Consider the following 13,309-nt stretch of genomic DNA (forward strand, 5'->3'; position numbering starts at 1 on the left):
TTTCCCTCTTGATCTTCATTTTTCTTCATTTTTGCTATCGTCTTTGGCATCTTTTGTTCATACTTACGTCTTGCCTTAAGCGTGGAATTATCTATCAGCACGTAAGTTAAGAATTTAAATTTTCTGAATGAATGAGGCAGGAGCGAGAAGGAATACTCGGTGAGAAAAATCGATTACTAAATAACCACCTGTGGCTCTATAGATTTCTCTTCGCTACTTACTTTATTCTGTAACTTAATTCTTACGTATCGATGGAAATATAACAAATATTACTAATAATGCTTATCCCACCCTTTCACGATGATCGTTCTGCTTGACTTTTGGTTCTATAACTTTTTAGCCTATTTTTGTTAAAAATATAAAATAACAATACTACAATATTTATAAATTGATTAATTATTGAATTCATCAAGTAACAAGAATAACGATTATAACAATAACAACAACAATAACAACAACATTTTATTAGAAATGATATTAAAATTTATCATATAGTCAATATATTTATAATTTTTTTTATTTTCTAAAAAATTTGATATATGCGATTATTTATCGTCCAAATATTAATATAAATAAATATTACGTAAACAATATATATATATATATATATATATATATATATATATGTATGTATATGTATATATATATATATACATTTAAAAATATTATTAAAAATAAATTATTGTATAACAAATCATGTTAAGGAATTGAAGAACGAATAAGATCTACATGTTACAGTATTATACTTAAAAAACAAAGATTTTTAACAATCTTTTCTCGTTGTGCGATGAAACTATAAAAAAAAGTATAATAATTACATATACGTAACTTAGTTAAGCGTGTAACTGTCGTAATAAATTGACATAAATATCATAAAAATTCAATGCGTTTAAAATTACATTTAAATTGTTACATTTTATGAGACGATATTTCTTGTAAGAAATATAATAACAAGTAGTTAAGCTATTTGTTAATAATAACGCAATAGTATGTATTCAAATTTGTATACAATTCTATAATTATCGTTACAATTTCTCTGAAGAATATAAACATTTTTACTTTCATTGACTTTTTATTAAAGCATTTTCTTATGGCACCGGCATGTACGAGTGCTTATAAAATAAGCTGCTCCAACCATAATAGAAATAAAAAAGCAGAATTGAATATAATTAAATTGAAAAACGAATATTATAAAGTGAACGTAAAGAAAAATAATTCAGAAGGAGACATTGAAGAATAAAAAAAATAGTATAATATCGTTGGAAATTGTACTTTCATTATGAGCTGTGGAAGATAGTAAAATGACAAACACCTCGCAACCTCGATTATTAAATCTAACGTATGCGTGACCGCGTATGTGTGTGCGTGCGTGCGTGCGTATAGAAATGGGCGCATTAAAGTTTACCTGAGCAAGCCTGTGGCGGAAGCGGAAATATAAGGGTAGTCGATGATTTTCTTCTGGCAACTGCGCAGCCTAAACTTTGGGGCTTGAAGCTGCGCAACTGCTGCATGAAATCCGAACACTCCATCAGCGCCACGTCGGCAAAATGTAAGTCGCAAAGGATTTGATTTTTAAACCTGCGTAATATAAGAGATTATCGTCAATCGATTCTTAAGATACTCAAGCACATTCATAACTAATTGAGAATTTTCAAATGAATTATTAAAGAGCTTTATTTAGCACACTTTCAACGTGTGTGTTCTCCAACAATCGTGTAGGATACAGTTTTACAACTATAAAATTCAATCTCATCACTACCAATTCACATTACATGTAACTTTAATTACAAAATACCGAATTTTTTCGAAACAAATTATTATTATTATTACATCATCATCATCATCATCATCATCATCATCATCATCATCATCATCATCATCATCATCATCATCATCATCATCATCATCATCATCATCATCATCATCATCATCATCATCATCATCATCATCATCATCATCATCATCATCATCATCATCATCATCATCATCATCATCATCATCATCATCATCATCATCATCATCATCATCATCATCATCATCATCATCATCATCATCATCATCATCATCATCATCATCATCATCATCATCATCATCATCATCATCATCATCATCATCATCATCATCATCATCATCATCATCATCATCATCATCATCATCATCATCATCATCATCATCATCATCATCATCATCATCATCATCATCATCATCATCATCATCATCATCATCATCATCATCATCATCATCATCATCATCATCATCATCATCATCATCATCATCATCATCATCATCATCATCATCATCATCATCATCATCATCATCATCATCATCATCATCATCATCATCATCATCATCATCATCATCATCATCATCATCATCATCATCATCATCATCATCATCATCATTATTATCACAGTATTTGTACAAATTACTAATATATGCAGTGACGTTAATTTTGAATTTTACCGACCATCATAATGATTATATCGTAATTATTATTTTTAGTGCTGTATATCTTTACATGAATAATAGTTCTCTTTGTAAATTATTAGATGAAGATTGTCGCTAATATGTTTTATTATCGTAGTCACGATATTATGAGATGCTATATGTTTTAGAAAAAAAAATTTCTCGATAGTTTAATACCAGATAGACGATTATATTATAGTTTTAATCACATTAATTTAACGATTATCTAAGGTTTTAGCATTATTTACATGATAATATATTATAAATGGCATTAAGTATTTAGTAATAAACTAAATAAGGTAGTTTTAGTAATACTTGAATAAGGATTTTATAAAATTATTGTATTGTATATTAACGCATTGCCAATGAAAATATTACGTTCCTCGTCCCATAAAGTATATGTTCAATGATAATTTTATATAAACTTTATAAAAATGTCATATAAATTTAACTGCATATTGTAATATTGTGACTGTTGACTTTGAGATTTGTAAATCATGTTCTCGTTATTCTTTTATTATCACGTGAGACGACAATATTTCAACAAATCCTTGTGAACTATTACAGTCGAGTGTATCTTTTGTACAACTATCTGTTGTTTTAATGGCTTATTTTGTCCATTAAATTCATACTGCAAATCCATAATCTCTGTCTTACAAAGTCCTTAGTGGATATATCCTTTATATTTGCAATTCAATTGAAGAATAAATTATATTTAAGGAGAAATAAGTTCTGAGACTAGGGATTAAATTTGTGCTTGAGTACTTTAGAAGATGCCAGATTAAAAATAAAATTTACAAATTTTTCAGAATTTAAAAACTCTAGCTGTTTATTATAATAAACGAGTTAATTTTTCGAAGTCATAAAAACATTTATTAAAATAACGAGACTACCTGCGCGCCCGTTTTTGATTAGGTCCCGTGAGGTTGAGACCACAACTGTTACATTTTAGGCACTCCTCATGGTAGTGGTTGTTATCATAAAGCGGAGATGGTTCTAAAAATATCAGAGTCATTTTATTATTTTTTATTATTATTAAATTTCGCATAGTAGTGTAAGAAGAGAGACGATTTAAAACATATACAAATTTCCAATTAATAAAGTGTCTAAAATCAAGCATTTTAATAAGCATTTAATCAACTTTATATACTAGAGATTTAGATTGTTTTTTTTTTTTTTTTTTTTTTTTTTTTTTTTAAACTTTTTTTTTTGATATATAAAGATATTGATAAAATTATGATTTAATAAAAGTTACGTTTTTATTTTTTGATGTTAATAGAGTTAATTGAAAGCATGACAATAATATTGATGAGTTTTAAAAGAGTATGTATAGAATACGGAGGTAATAACGTTTTAAGACTAGAGTATATAAAACTATCAATATCTGTCTTTAATAAAATAAAAATAAAATGTAATTCCCTTTACCGATCAATAAAGTATATATCATACATTTTCGTTTATAATAAATGATGATCGGTGGGCAGTTTTAAAGCTAAAAGTCTGGACGTAAACCAAACTACCTTTGATTTGTAAAAGGATAAAAGATATTTTTCATCTCTCACTTTCATTATATGTACCATTTTCTTTTAAATATGTATTTCCATTAATAGCATGAAAGCTTCTTGACATATACGCATTTTAAATTTTTAAATATATAAATATTTTAAGTATGGCTATATATGGAGTGCTTATTTGACAATTTTTAATGCAATTTTAATGAAATGTAAATATAATTTAATTATTTTTTTAATGACTTATGTTAGAATGAATTTCGGCGAATAAATTTTATTATTTTATTATAGTAAATCAGCGTATGTTAAACGATGATAGTTAATCTTGTTTAATTTCTAAACATTGTTTTTTAATTATATAAAAAAAAAAGTAAATACATTTTGAATTTAAATCGTCGAATATATCAATATTTATTCATTAATAATAACATATTCATATTTATATATAAAGTAAACTACTTAATGTTAACAATATATTCAACGAATTAACAATTATTATTGGAATATGTAAAATACCTTGTTTAATTATAATTTTTTAAAAAATTTATGTTTAACATTACACATTTACCTCAGACTTACTTTCTAAAAACATCTTCTGAAAGTTACAAGTTAAATTGGATTAAAATTGAACAAGTTTTACGAGCGTAAGTAACTACATTTTAGGTAGTTTTTGAGTAAGATATATAAATGTATAAATGTATTAAAAATATAAATGTGTATGTTTATAGATGGATAATTTAATTTAAATGCTAAAAAGGTGTAATTTTAAATATAAAGTCATAATTTTAAATGAGCTCATATGTCCAATATATTTGGTTCAGCATTCAATATGAACAAATTTGAGTTCAAATAATAATTAGAATTCCACTAATGTGAATAGTGTTCGGAAATGAATAATTACATATAAAAATTTTCACATTTTTTAGATCTCTAATACTAAAATCTTTATTATACTTTTATTGTGAAATAACTCGTAAAATTATTTGATTAATTATATTGAATATTAATTTAAAATGTTATCAATAATAAGTTTTTTTTTATTTTAATAAAGGCGTGACATAGTTATTCAGTTAACCACAAAAGTTGTTGAGTATAAAATTATTTGAAAATAGTATATTGATTGGATAAATTGAATTTATATAATTATGAATTATTTCTATGTGTAGGATGTATTCGATTCTCACATAATACGAAATAAAATATGAATTGCTTTAATAACTATAATTATTTCTCCAAAAAATTATATTCAACACGTTTAAAGATATTTGAATTGTATATTGTTTATACATTTGTAAATCATCTTTTAAGCTTCTTTAGTTAAACTTATTTAGAGCCTTCATTCGAGTACTTCCTGAGTGTAAACAATAAACTGTATTAAATCTTTATCCTTTGTGTACGGATACAACTACTCAAAGTTTTCAGGAACAATACAAGGTACACACACACACGCACACATGTATATATATATATATATATATATATATATATACAACAGTTTCAGGTATTTATATTTTAACCCAGTTAATTCTTAAAACCTCATTGCTCGGACAACAGTTAGACGTTTTGCTTCATCGAAAACGTTTGGGGTGTGGCCGTCGTAAGCTCTCTCTCTCTCTCTGTCTCTCTTATTTTTCTTTCTTTTACTTTATTTCTTGAAGATAGCTAGGCGGGGATAGAAAGCATTCCAACATGTACCATCAAGAATTTTGATATAAAGCGAGGAGAGAACGAGAGCTGGCAGACTGTTAAATGCGTATAAATTCAAAAGATGAAATAATTTAGTCACTGTTACTGAAATTACGATCTTCTAAATGTATATTTCAGGAGAAAAATAAAGCATTACTAATTAAAATATTTCAAATTTATCTAAAATATTCTAATAACATATATCTTTAAGTGTTATATTCCGTATTATTCTATAAGCTTATAATAATTACTAAAAGTATAATTGATTTTATACAGATTTATGAAACTTAAACAAGCTTAAAAATAATAATATTTTAATAACAATATTTTTCATGAATCTTATATTACAAATACAATTTAACAAAATACAATTAATAAATTGATTGCATTTATTTTATTTGTATTGTAATGTTACTGTTTTTAATTTCTACTATTACTGTGGGTTTCGTTTTTAAACATTAATTAAAAATTTACAAATTCTAGACTTCATTGATAGCTGATTTTTAAATTGTTATATAATTTAATTTAAGTAGAATTCAGTCTCGTTATAATACATTAAATAACATGCTAATTTTTTGTCCTTTTATTTTACTTTATTGTAACATTATAATTTATCAATACTGCTTTATTTGATTATAGTACTTATAATTCAAATTAACAGGATATACTATAGACCTTATTATTACTTTCTTATTATTATTCACTTTCTTATTCCTTTTAAAAGGTGTACATTTGTTAAATAATATTTATAAAAATAATTGTTATAATTGATATTTACATTTAAATATGATAATAAAGATCCCTCAAAAAATAATGACCAAATTTTATTATTGTGTTTAGATTATTTTGATAATATTTAACAAGTTTTATTATTACTTTTCTCTTTACGTTTCACGTAAACTTATTTTTAATTTTCAATAAAAATTAATAATATTATTAGATCATATTATCTACATAGTACATATATATATATATATATATATATATATATATATCATAGTATCTATGTAATATATTTATATAATAACAAATTTATTTGTGATTAATTAAGGCGAAACTAATAACATTATTTAATTTTGTTTAAATGAATTGGGCATCACTTACTATATATATATATATCACATTATTCTATAAATGTACAAATTTCTATAGTAGACCCTTTTTAATGTAGAAAGAATAATTTTGCTAGTGTACGTTCCTTCTTTTATTATGCAGTTTTAAATGTATATATAATGATATATGTGTACAATAAGTTATAAATAAATTGTCATTTGACATTCTTTTTTATATTTGAATACAAGCCCAACAAAGTAATATTTATTAATTGAAGTAAATTTTTAATTAGAATTCCTAATAGAAATTTTTAATTTTATTAATTTAGCTATTATCATATATTAAATAGCATCGTGATGAATGAAATAATTTTCTTGTATAATATTTTATTTTAAATTTAAGTTAGAAATTGTTATCAATGCAGTTCTAACAATAATTAATATTAAGAAATAGAATAAATTTTGTTTGTTGATTAAGTACAAAAAGGTATCAAAGCTATTTTTCCTTCCCAGGGTAGCATTAGAAAATTGCATTGTTGATCAAGCAAATCGACTACCCACATTTTCATTACACATTTAAAGTGATCGTATAAACTAGATTCTTTTTAGTATTTTCACTCCGAAAAAAAGTGAATTCAATACCATAAGATGATGAAATTGAAATCGTATTAGTATTTTATGTTGCAATAAAAAACATTACTTTATGAAAAAAAAAAATGAAGTTCAACGTTATAATTATTTAATGTTTCCTTTAGTCTGTTCAGAGGGCTAATGATAATTATATTATATATCCATTTGAATAATGATACAATAAGAATAATTAAATCGTTAATTATTAAATAATTAATAATAATTAAACTGTTACCTTAAATAATTATCTATAGCATTATTATCAAATGTATTAAAAATAGTTTTTTTTTAATAATACCTAATATTCTTCTAAATAAATGCCAATGTTAAACAGAAGAAATATATATTATACAATTTTCTATGGAATGATATATTATTTTTTATGAAATATCGTCTTCTTAAAAACATTCTTATTATGTAAGTTATTCTATTATTCAATAGCTGTTATTTGTAAATTTTAAAGATTTAATAAGCTCAAATTAAGATTAAAATACCCCCGATGTCATAAATTATATATTTTCTAGAAATTAAGACATTACTTACAGTTATATAACAACAAAGTAGTATTAGTACAAAACTGTTTTCATAATATATATGGAAAATTTATTTTAATAATAATTAATTTCATATAGTATATTTTACATACTATTAATATTTTTAACATTAATAGTCAATTTTATTTCTAAATAACGTTCATACTTATAAATTGAACAATAGTATTATTTATTAAATGAAATATGCAATTTTTATGTATTGCAAGGGAACAAGATCAATTATTTAAATAAAATAGTCTAGATAATATTTTATTGTCTCTAAAATATAAATATTTGATTTGAGAGGTTTTAGTAAATATCGCATATCATCTCCTACTAAATATTATTATTAATTTCTTAAATATCATATTAAATATTTCTTTTTATTTATATTGAATTATATAAAAATAATATTATGTGTTTAATTATATATATTTAACCATTTTTAATCTTGGTATTTAGAAGTTTCGAAAACTAATAAAGATTATATATGTGTATATATAGAATATATATATATATATATATATATATATATATATATATATATATAGGAAAAATACATATAGAGATTATTTAATAAATTTAATGCGTGTCAGTGCTTTATTTGAATTAAATCATATATTGTTGTAGGATATTATTTGACGTATATGTCATATAATATATATATATATATTATTATAAGATATTACAATTAGTATTTTTATTGTATTTAATATTCTACAGATTTCAAATTGAATGATTTAAAACTACGTATTTGTATATATTTTTATGAAATATTTAACGAAGCTCCAATTTCCTAAAGCAAAAATATTATTTATATTTTTATCATATTATAAAGGTATTATACTTTAAAGAAATATTATTAAAAATTATTTTTATAAATGTTTCTTTATAAACGTGATAAATTATTTCGTTCTGATTTTCTACAAAAGATCTTTCGTGAGATTGAAATCATTAAGATTAATGAAAATAAAATCCTCTTTGGTATTGTAATGCATGTAAAGAAAAATAAATTTAATTTATTTCATTTAATTTTTACACGACAACAATATTTATCTATTTAAATGCTATACATATATATATAATATGTATACATAAATATAGAATATTCCTGTATGTATTAATTTCGTGTATTAGAAATACAATATCAAAACCATTTTTTTTTTTTATCAAATCGGATATGTTATTTATATCATAATTAATGACATATTTATTGAAGATAATTTTAATTTATAATTAATATTAAGTCGATTTTATTATTAATCTCCCAAAAAAGTACTTCTAAATTTCTCATGTTTGACATTAGGTAGTCAATCAATCTGATTAAAGTATATTATTAATTTTGTGATTTCCATTAGTTGAGGTTATCGTTTTGAAATATGTTAAGTATGAAAATGCAATGATTTAATTAACAAAACAATTAATATTTTACTTGATCGATAAAATATATTCGTGATGAATCGTTCCAGATTACATTCTTTAATTATGAACAAGTTACGGTATTCCTATTTAAAACTTGAAATTAATATAAAAATAAATAATTAAAAACAAAAATGAATTTTGAAATATTTAAAATTATCTGGAAATCCTTATTTTACATGCACATATAAATGCTTATCAAACAATTCGACAATTCGGAATTTAATTAATAATACTGTAATAATTAATCTTAGTAGTTATTAGTTATTATTATTGTATTATTAGAGCACATAGTGTTAGAGAAATTTTCAACAACTGCATCAATTTTCAATACATGAACCATTGTAACGATTACGTATTCAGAAACTTATCGAATTGAACAAGTACTTTATATTTAAATGAAAATCTAAATTTACTGATCCTCCGTAGTGCTATAATGTAACTTTATACAAGTTACTTGCAAATATATTTATGGAATATCCGAACATTTTTTGAAGAAAAATACAAATGCATATAAGTTTTATACTAATAAATTTTAAAGAATTTATTGATACAAAAGTTTGATAATTAAACTTTTAATAATTCTATAATATTTTTCTCATAGAAAAGTCAAAACATTACTATAGTAACAATTGTTTTCTAAATTGATTCAGTAGTTTTGTAAAAGGATAAAATTGTACTCGTAATTTTCAAATGTTTTTATTTGGATATTTTCTTTTAATAGAGTGAAAATCAGCTGTGCGAAAAATATTTCTCACGCCAATATAACAGAGATTCACTGTAATACCTCTACATTAGAATTCTATGCATTAGAATCCTCATAAATGTAAATGGTAGAAATTTAAAAGAAAAAAAAATAATATAAAACAGTTCTCAAAAAAAATTTTCATAATATGAACATATATATATATATATATATATATATATATATATAATAAATAAAAGAATAATAGCATTAATATTCGTTTTTAATCAATACAAACAATTAATACAATTCATTTTTAATTAAAACTATCGATTAATTGTATAAGTCTCATATAATATAGACTGAGATATGGTATTAAAAAGTTTGTGGGAATAGTTCTTAATTTATTTGAAACTTTACAGACTCTTAAATTGTTACTCTATACGATAAAAATTAATTAAAGCCGAAAAATAAAACTGTATTACTTATTTAAAAACCATATATATTTTATTATATTTATTCCTATTGTTGTTGTTAATACGTTCATATCTTTAGTAGAATTGGACAAACAATTATTTTTTAATAAAAAATGCTATTAAAATAATGGATTTCAACGTACGAGTGGATACTTATGAAAAAAATATCGTCAAATTTATTGGTTATAAAGACTTATTAATTCATTTAAAAACTTCAAATAAGATTATTTTAACTCCACTAAACAAATGGCAGTTTTTCTTTTAATTGAAAAGCTTTGTACATATCGTTTGTATGTTCCTTCACGATTTATTTAAAGAATAATTCACTTGATAAGCTATTGATTTACTAGGAATTAAAACTGAACAAAGCTACTACTAGAACCAGTATAAATAAAAGGAAAATAATATTTTTCAATACACAGTCTACTTTAATAACTTTGTATAATATATGAATGGATGAAGATAATATTGATGTTTACGCAAATAATCAAGACTTTTGTTAATTACGTCATAAAATTTCATGTGTACAATATTATGCACGCAAAAGTGCATGTGCATGTTTCAATTAGAATAGTGAAAGAATAGGTTGAAAGATTCGAAAGTCCGCTGCCTTGCGCATGTACTATGTTATACTCGACAGTTCAAGGCGCGAATCAATTTCCATCTAGGATGACGAGGCAAAGACTCATTCTCTGGCCTCTGTACTCACATATTTGAAAACCTTATCGCCCTCCCCCGCATTTGTACGGCTCTGAGCGTTTGCGGACATGTGTTTACGTACACGTGCACGCCCTACGTATGCGCCTATCGATGTATGTACTTTGTCCACGCGTGCACACTTGCTTATGCATTTACGAGAAATTTGTGTGTGTGTGTGTGTGTGTGTGTGCGCGCGCGCGCGTGTTGTGTACTTATAGTTGTGAATGCACGTTGAAAAAAACATGTTGGCGATAGGATTCATCCTCTTGGACTATCGACATAATTTATAATGAATTAGAAAGTTTTTATTTTTATTGATAATTTCAATGAATCCCTAGCGTTAAAACTAATTAATAGTAGGGAAAAACAAATATTTTTATATTCTATTGGCATCGTATGATTTATGATAAATTAAAAAATTTGTAAATTGCAGGTAAGAAATGAGCGTTAAATCTCGTAAAATTGTTAAGATTTGTAATTATAAACAGTGATGACGTAAAATATTTTTAAATTATTTAAATTTTTCTTCTTATTCTTATATATATATATATATATATATATATATATATATGTATTATAAAGATATATGAATGATTTAAAGATATGAAAATTATGTTTAATGATTAAAATGTATTAGAATTCTAGCAATATACTATAAATATATTTTAAAATAGATATTTTTTATATTTAATTTTAAACTTTTATTTACGTTATCCAATAACATTCCTTTATTATTTTCATCTATTTATTTATTTAATGAATTACCATTTTTTAAGATCGAGCAATAATTTTTTACTAACGAAATATATTTTTAGTAACTAAAAACTCCTATTTTGTTAACAGACATGAAATTCTCAATATATGTATTTTTGGTTAGTTTATTTTTTTTACTACTGTAGTATCATGCACATTTTTTTTTTTTTTTTGTTTGATGCGAAGAAGCTTTCTTGACATTTTATCCGTATATTTGACGAGAATAATAATGCTACTATATAGCCTTGAAACATTATGAGTGTGAGGGGAATAATGAGATTTTTTTCCACCATATTCTTTTAACCTCCATTTAGTGGAGCCTCATTTAAGTTGAAAAATTTTTCAATTAAAAGCTCATTACAAGTATATTATATAAGGATTGATCAGTTATTCGATTATATTGCTAACAGAATTTCTTACTCAGTCTCTATATTTAAAAATACATCAGGCCTATAATAATTTTATGCAATTCATTCTATTAAAAATTGTATATTATTAGATTTCTCTCTCTCTCTCTCTCTCTCTCTCTCTCTCTCTCTCTCTCTCCCTCTCTCTCTCTCTCTCTCTCACTCTCTCTCCTTTTAATACAAATTTAATACATCTCACTTTTAATACAAAGATAAAAATAATAAATGAGCTAGTGAAGCATCTATTATCAACTAACATAACAATAGATTAATTTTAATGTGGGTACAATTAATTTTGCATTTATCGTTTTCCACTTATATTTTTTATATTATTTTCCTTATTTTTTCAAACTCTCTGTTAAAATTTCATTTATCATCACTTTTCGCAAAGACTGTTTAAAATTTTAAGGAATTAATGATAAATAATTTCTCATAAATAATAAATTAATGTTAAGATAATTAACATACGATAGTACTGTATTTTTTTTTTAGTATTGATCGATAAATCTATGATTTTTTCAAACTGTCTGACTCAATATATATTTTTATTCGCTTTCTTTGTTTCCTATTTCTTCTGGACAACACTTGAGACTAGATCAACTTTGTCGCAGTAAACACAGTTTTTTTACGCTTCGTTTGGATGGGATATGTGAGACGGTTTGGGGTATGAAAAAAGAAAACCTTGTCATGCTAACATAAAACTTTTTGTGGATCTCGTAGTAAGTCTAGGAACTTTTTTCCTATTTATCACAAACTTATACATTCCTCGATTTTATAAGTTGAATTTGATTGAATTTATTAACTACTTGCTTGTTGTAATAATAATTTATTGGACGGGACTTGTATTTAAATTGATTTTCATGTAATGCGGCTTCAATTAAGTTTTTAAAATTATTTAGTATACCAAGTAATATTATTCATTAAATGATAAAAGTTTATAAATATAAATTTTAATAAATAAATCTCATTAAAATCTTCTTTAAATTTTAAAT

The 13,309-nt window shown here is 23.8% G+C and overlaps 1 protein-coding gene across 1 annotated transcript in view; it reads right to left on the reverse strand.

Annotated features, from left to right (window-relative positions):
* Positions 1–13,309, reverse strand: part of rsh (Rap GTPase activating protein radish) — a 125,513-nt gene that overhangs the window by 11,788 nt on the left and 100,416 nt on the right. The window contains 2 exon segments of the mRNA XM_011501019.1: positions 1,406–1,578; positions 3,360–3,462. Coding sequence (XP_011499321.1) covers positions 1,406–1,578; positions 3,360–3,462 — 276 coding nt within the window.

This window comes from Ceratosolen solmsi, unplaced genomic scaffold (assembly GCF_000503995.2).
Source record: "Ceratosolen solmsi marchali unplaced genomic scaffold, CerSol_1.0 scaffold27, whole genome shotgun sequence".
NCBI lineage: Eukaryota > Metazoa > Arthropoda > Insecta > Hymenoptera > Agaonidae > Ceratosolen > Ceratosolen solmsi.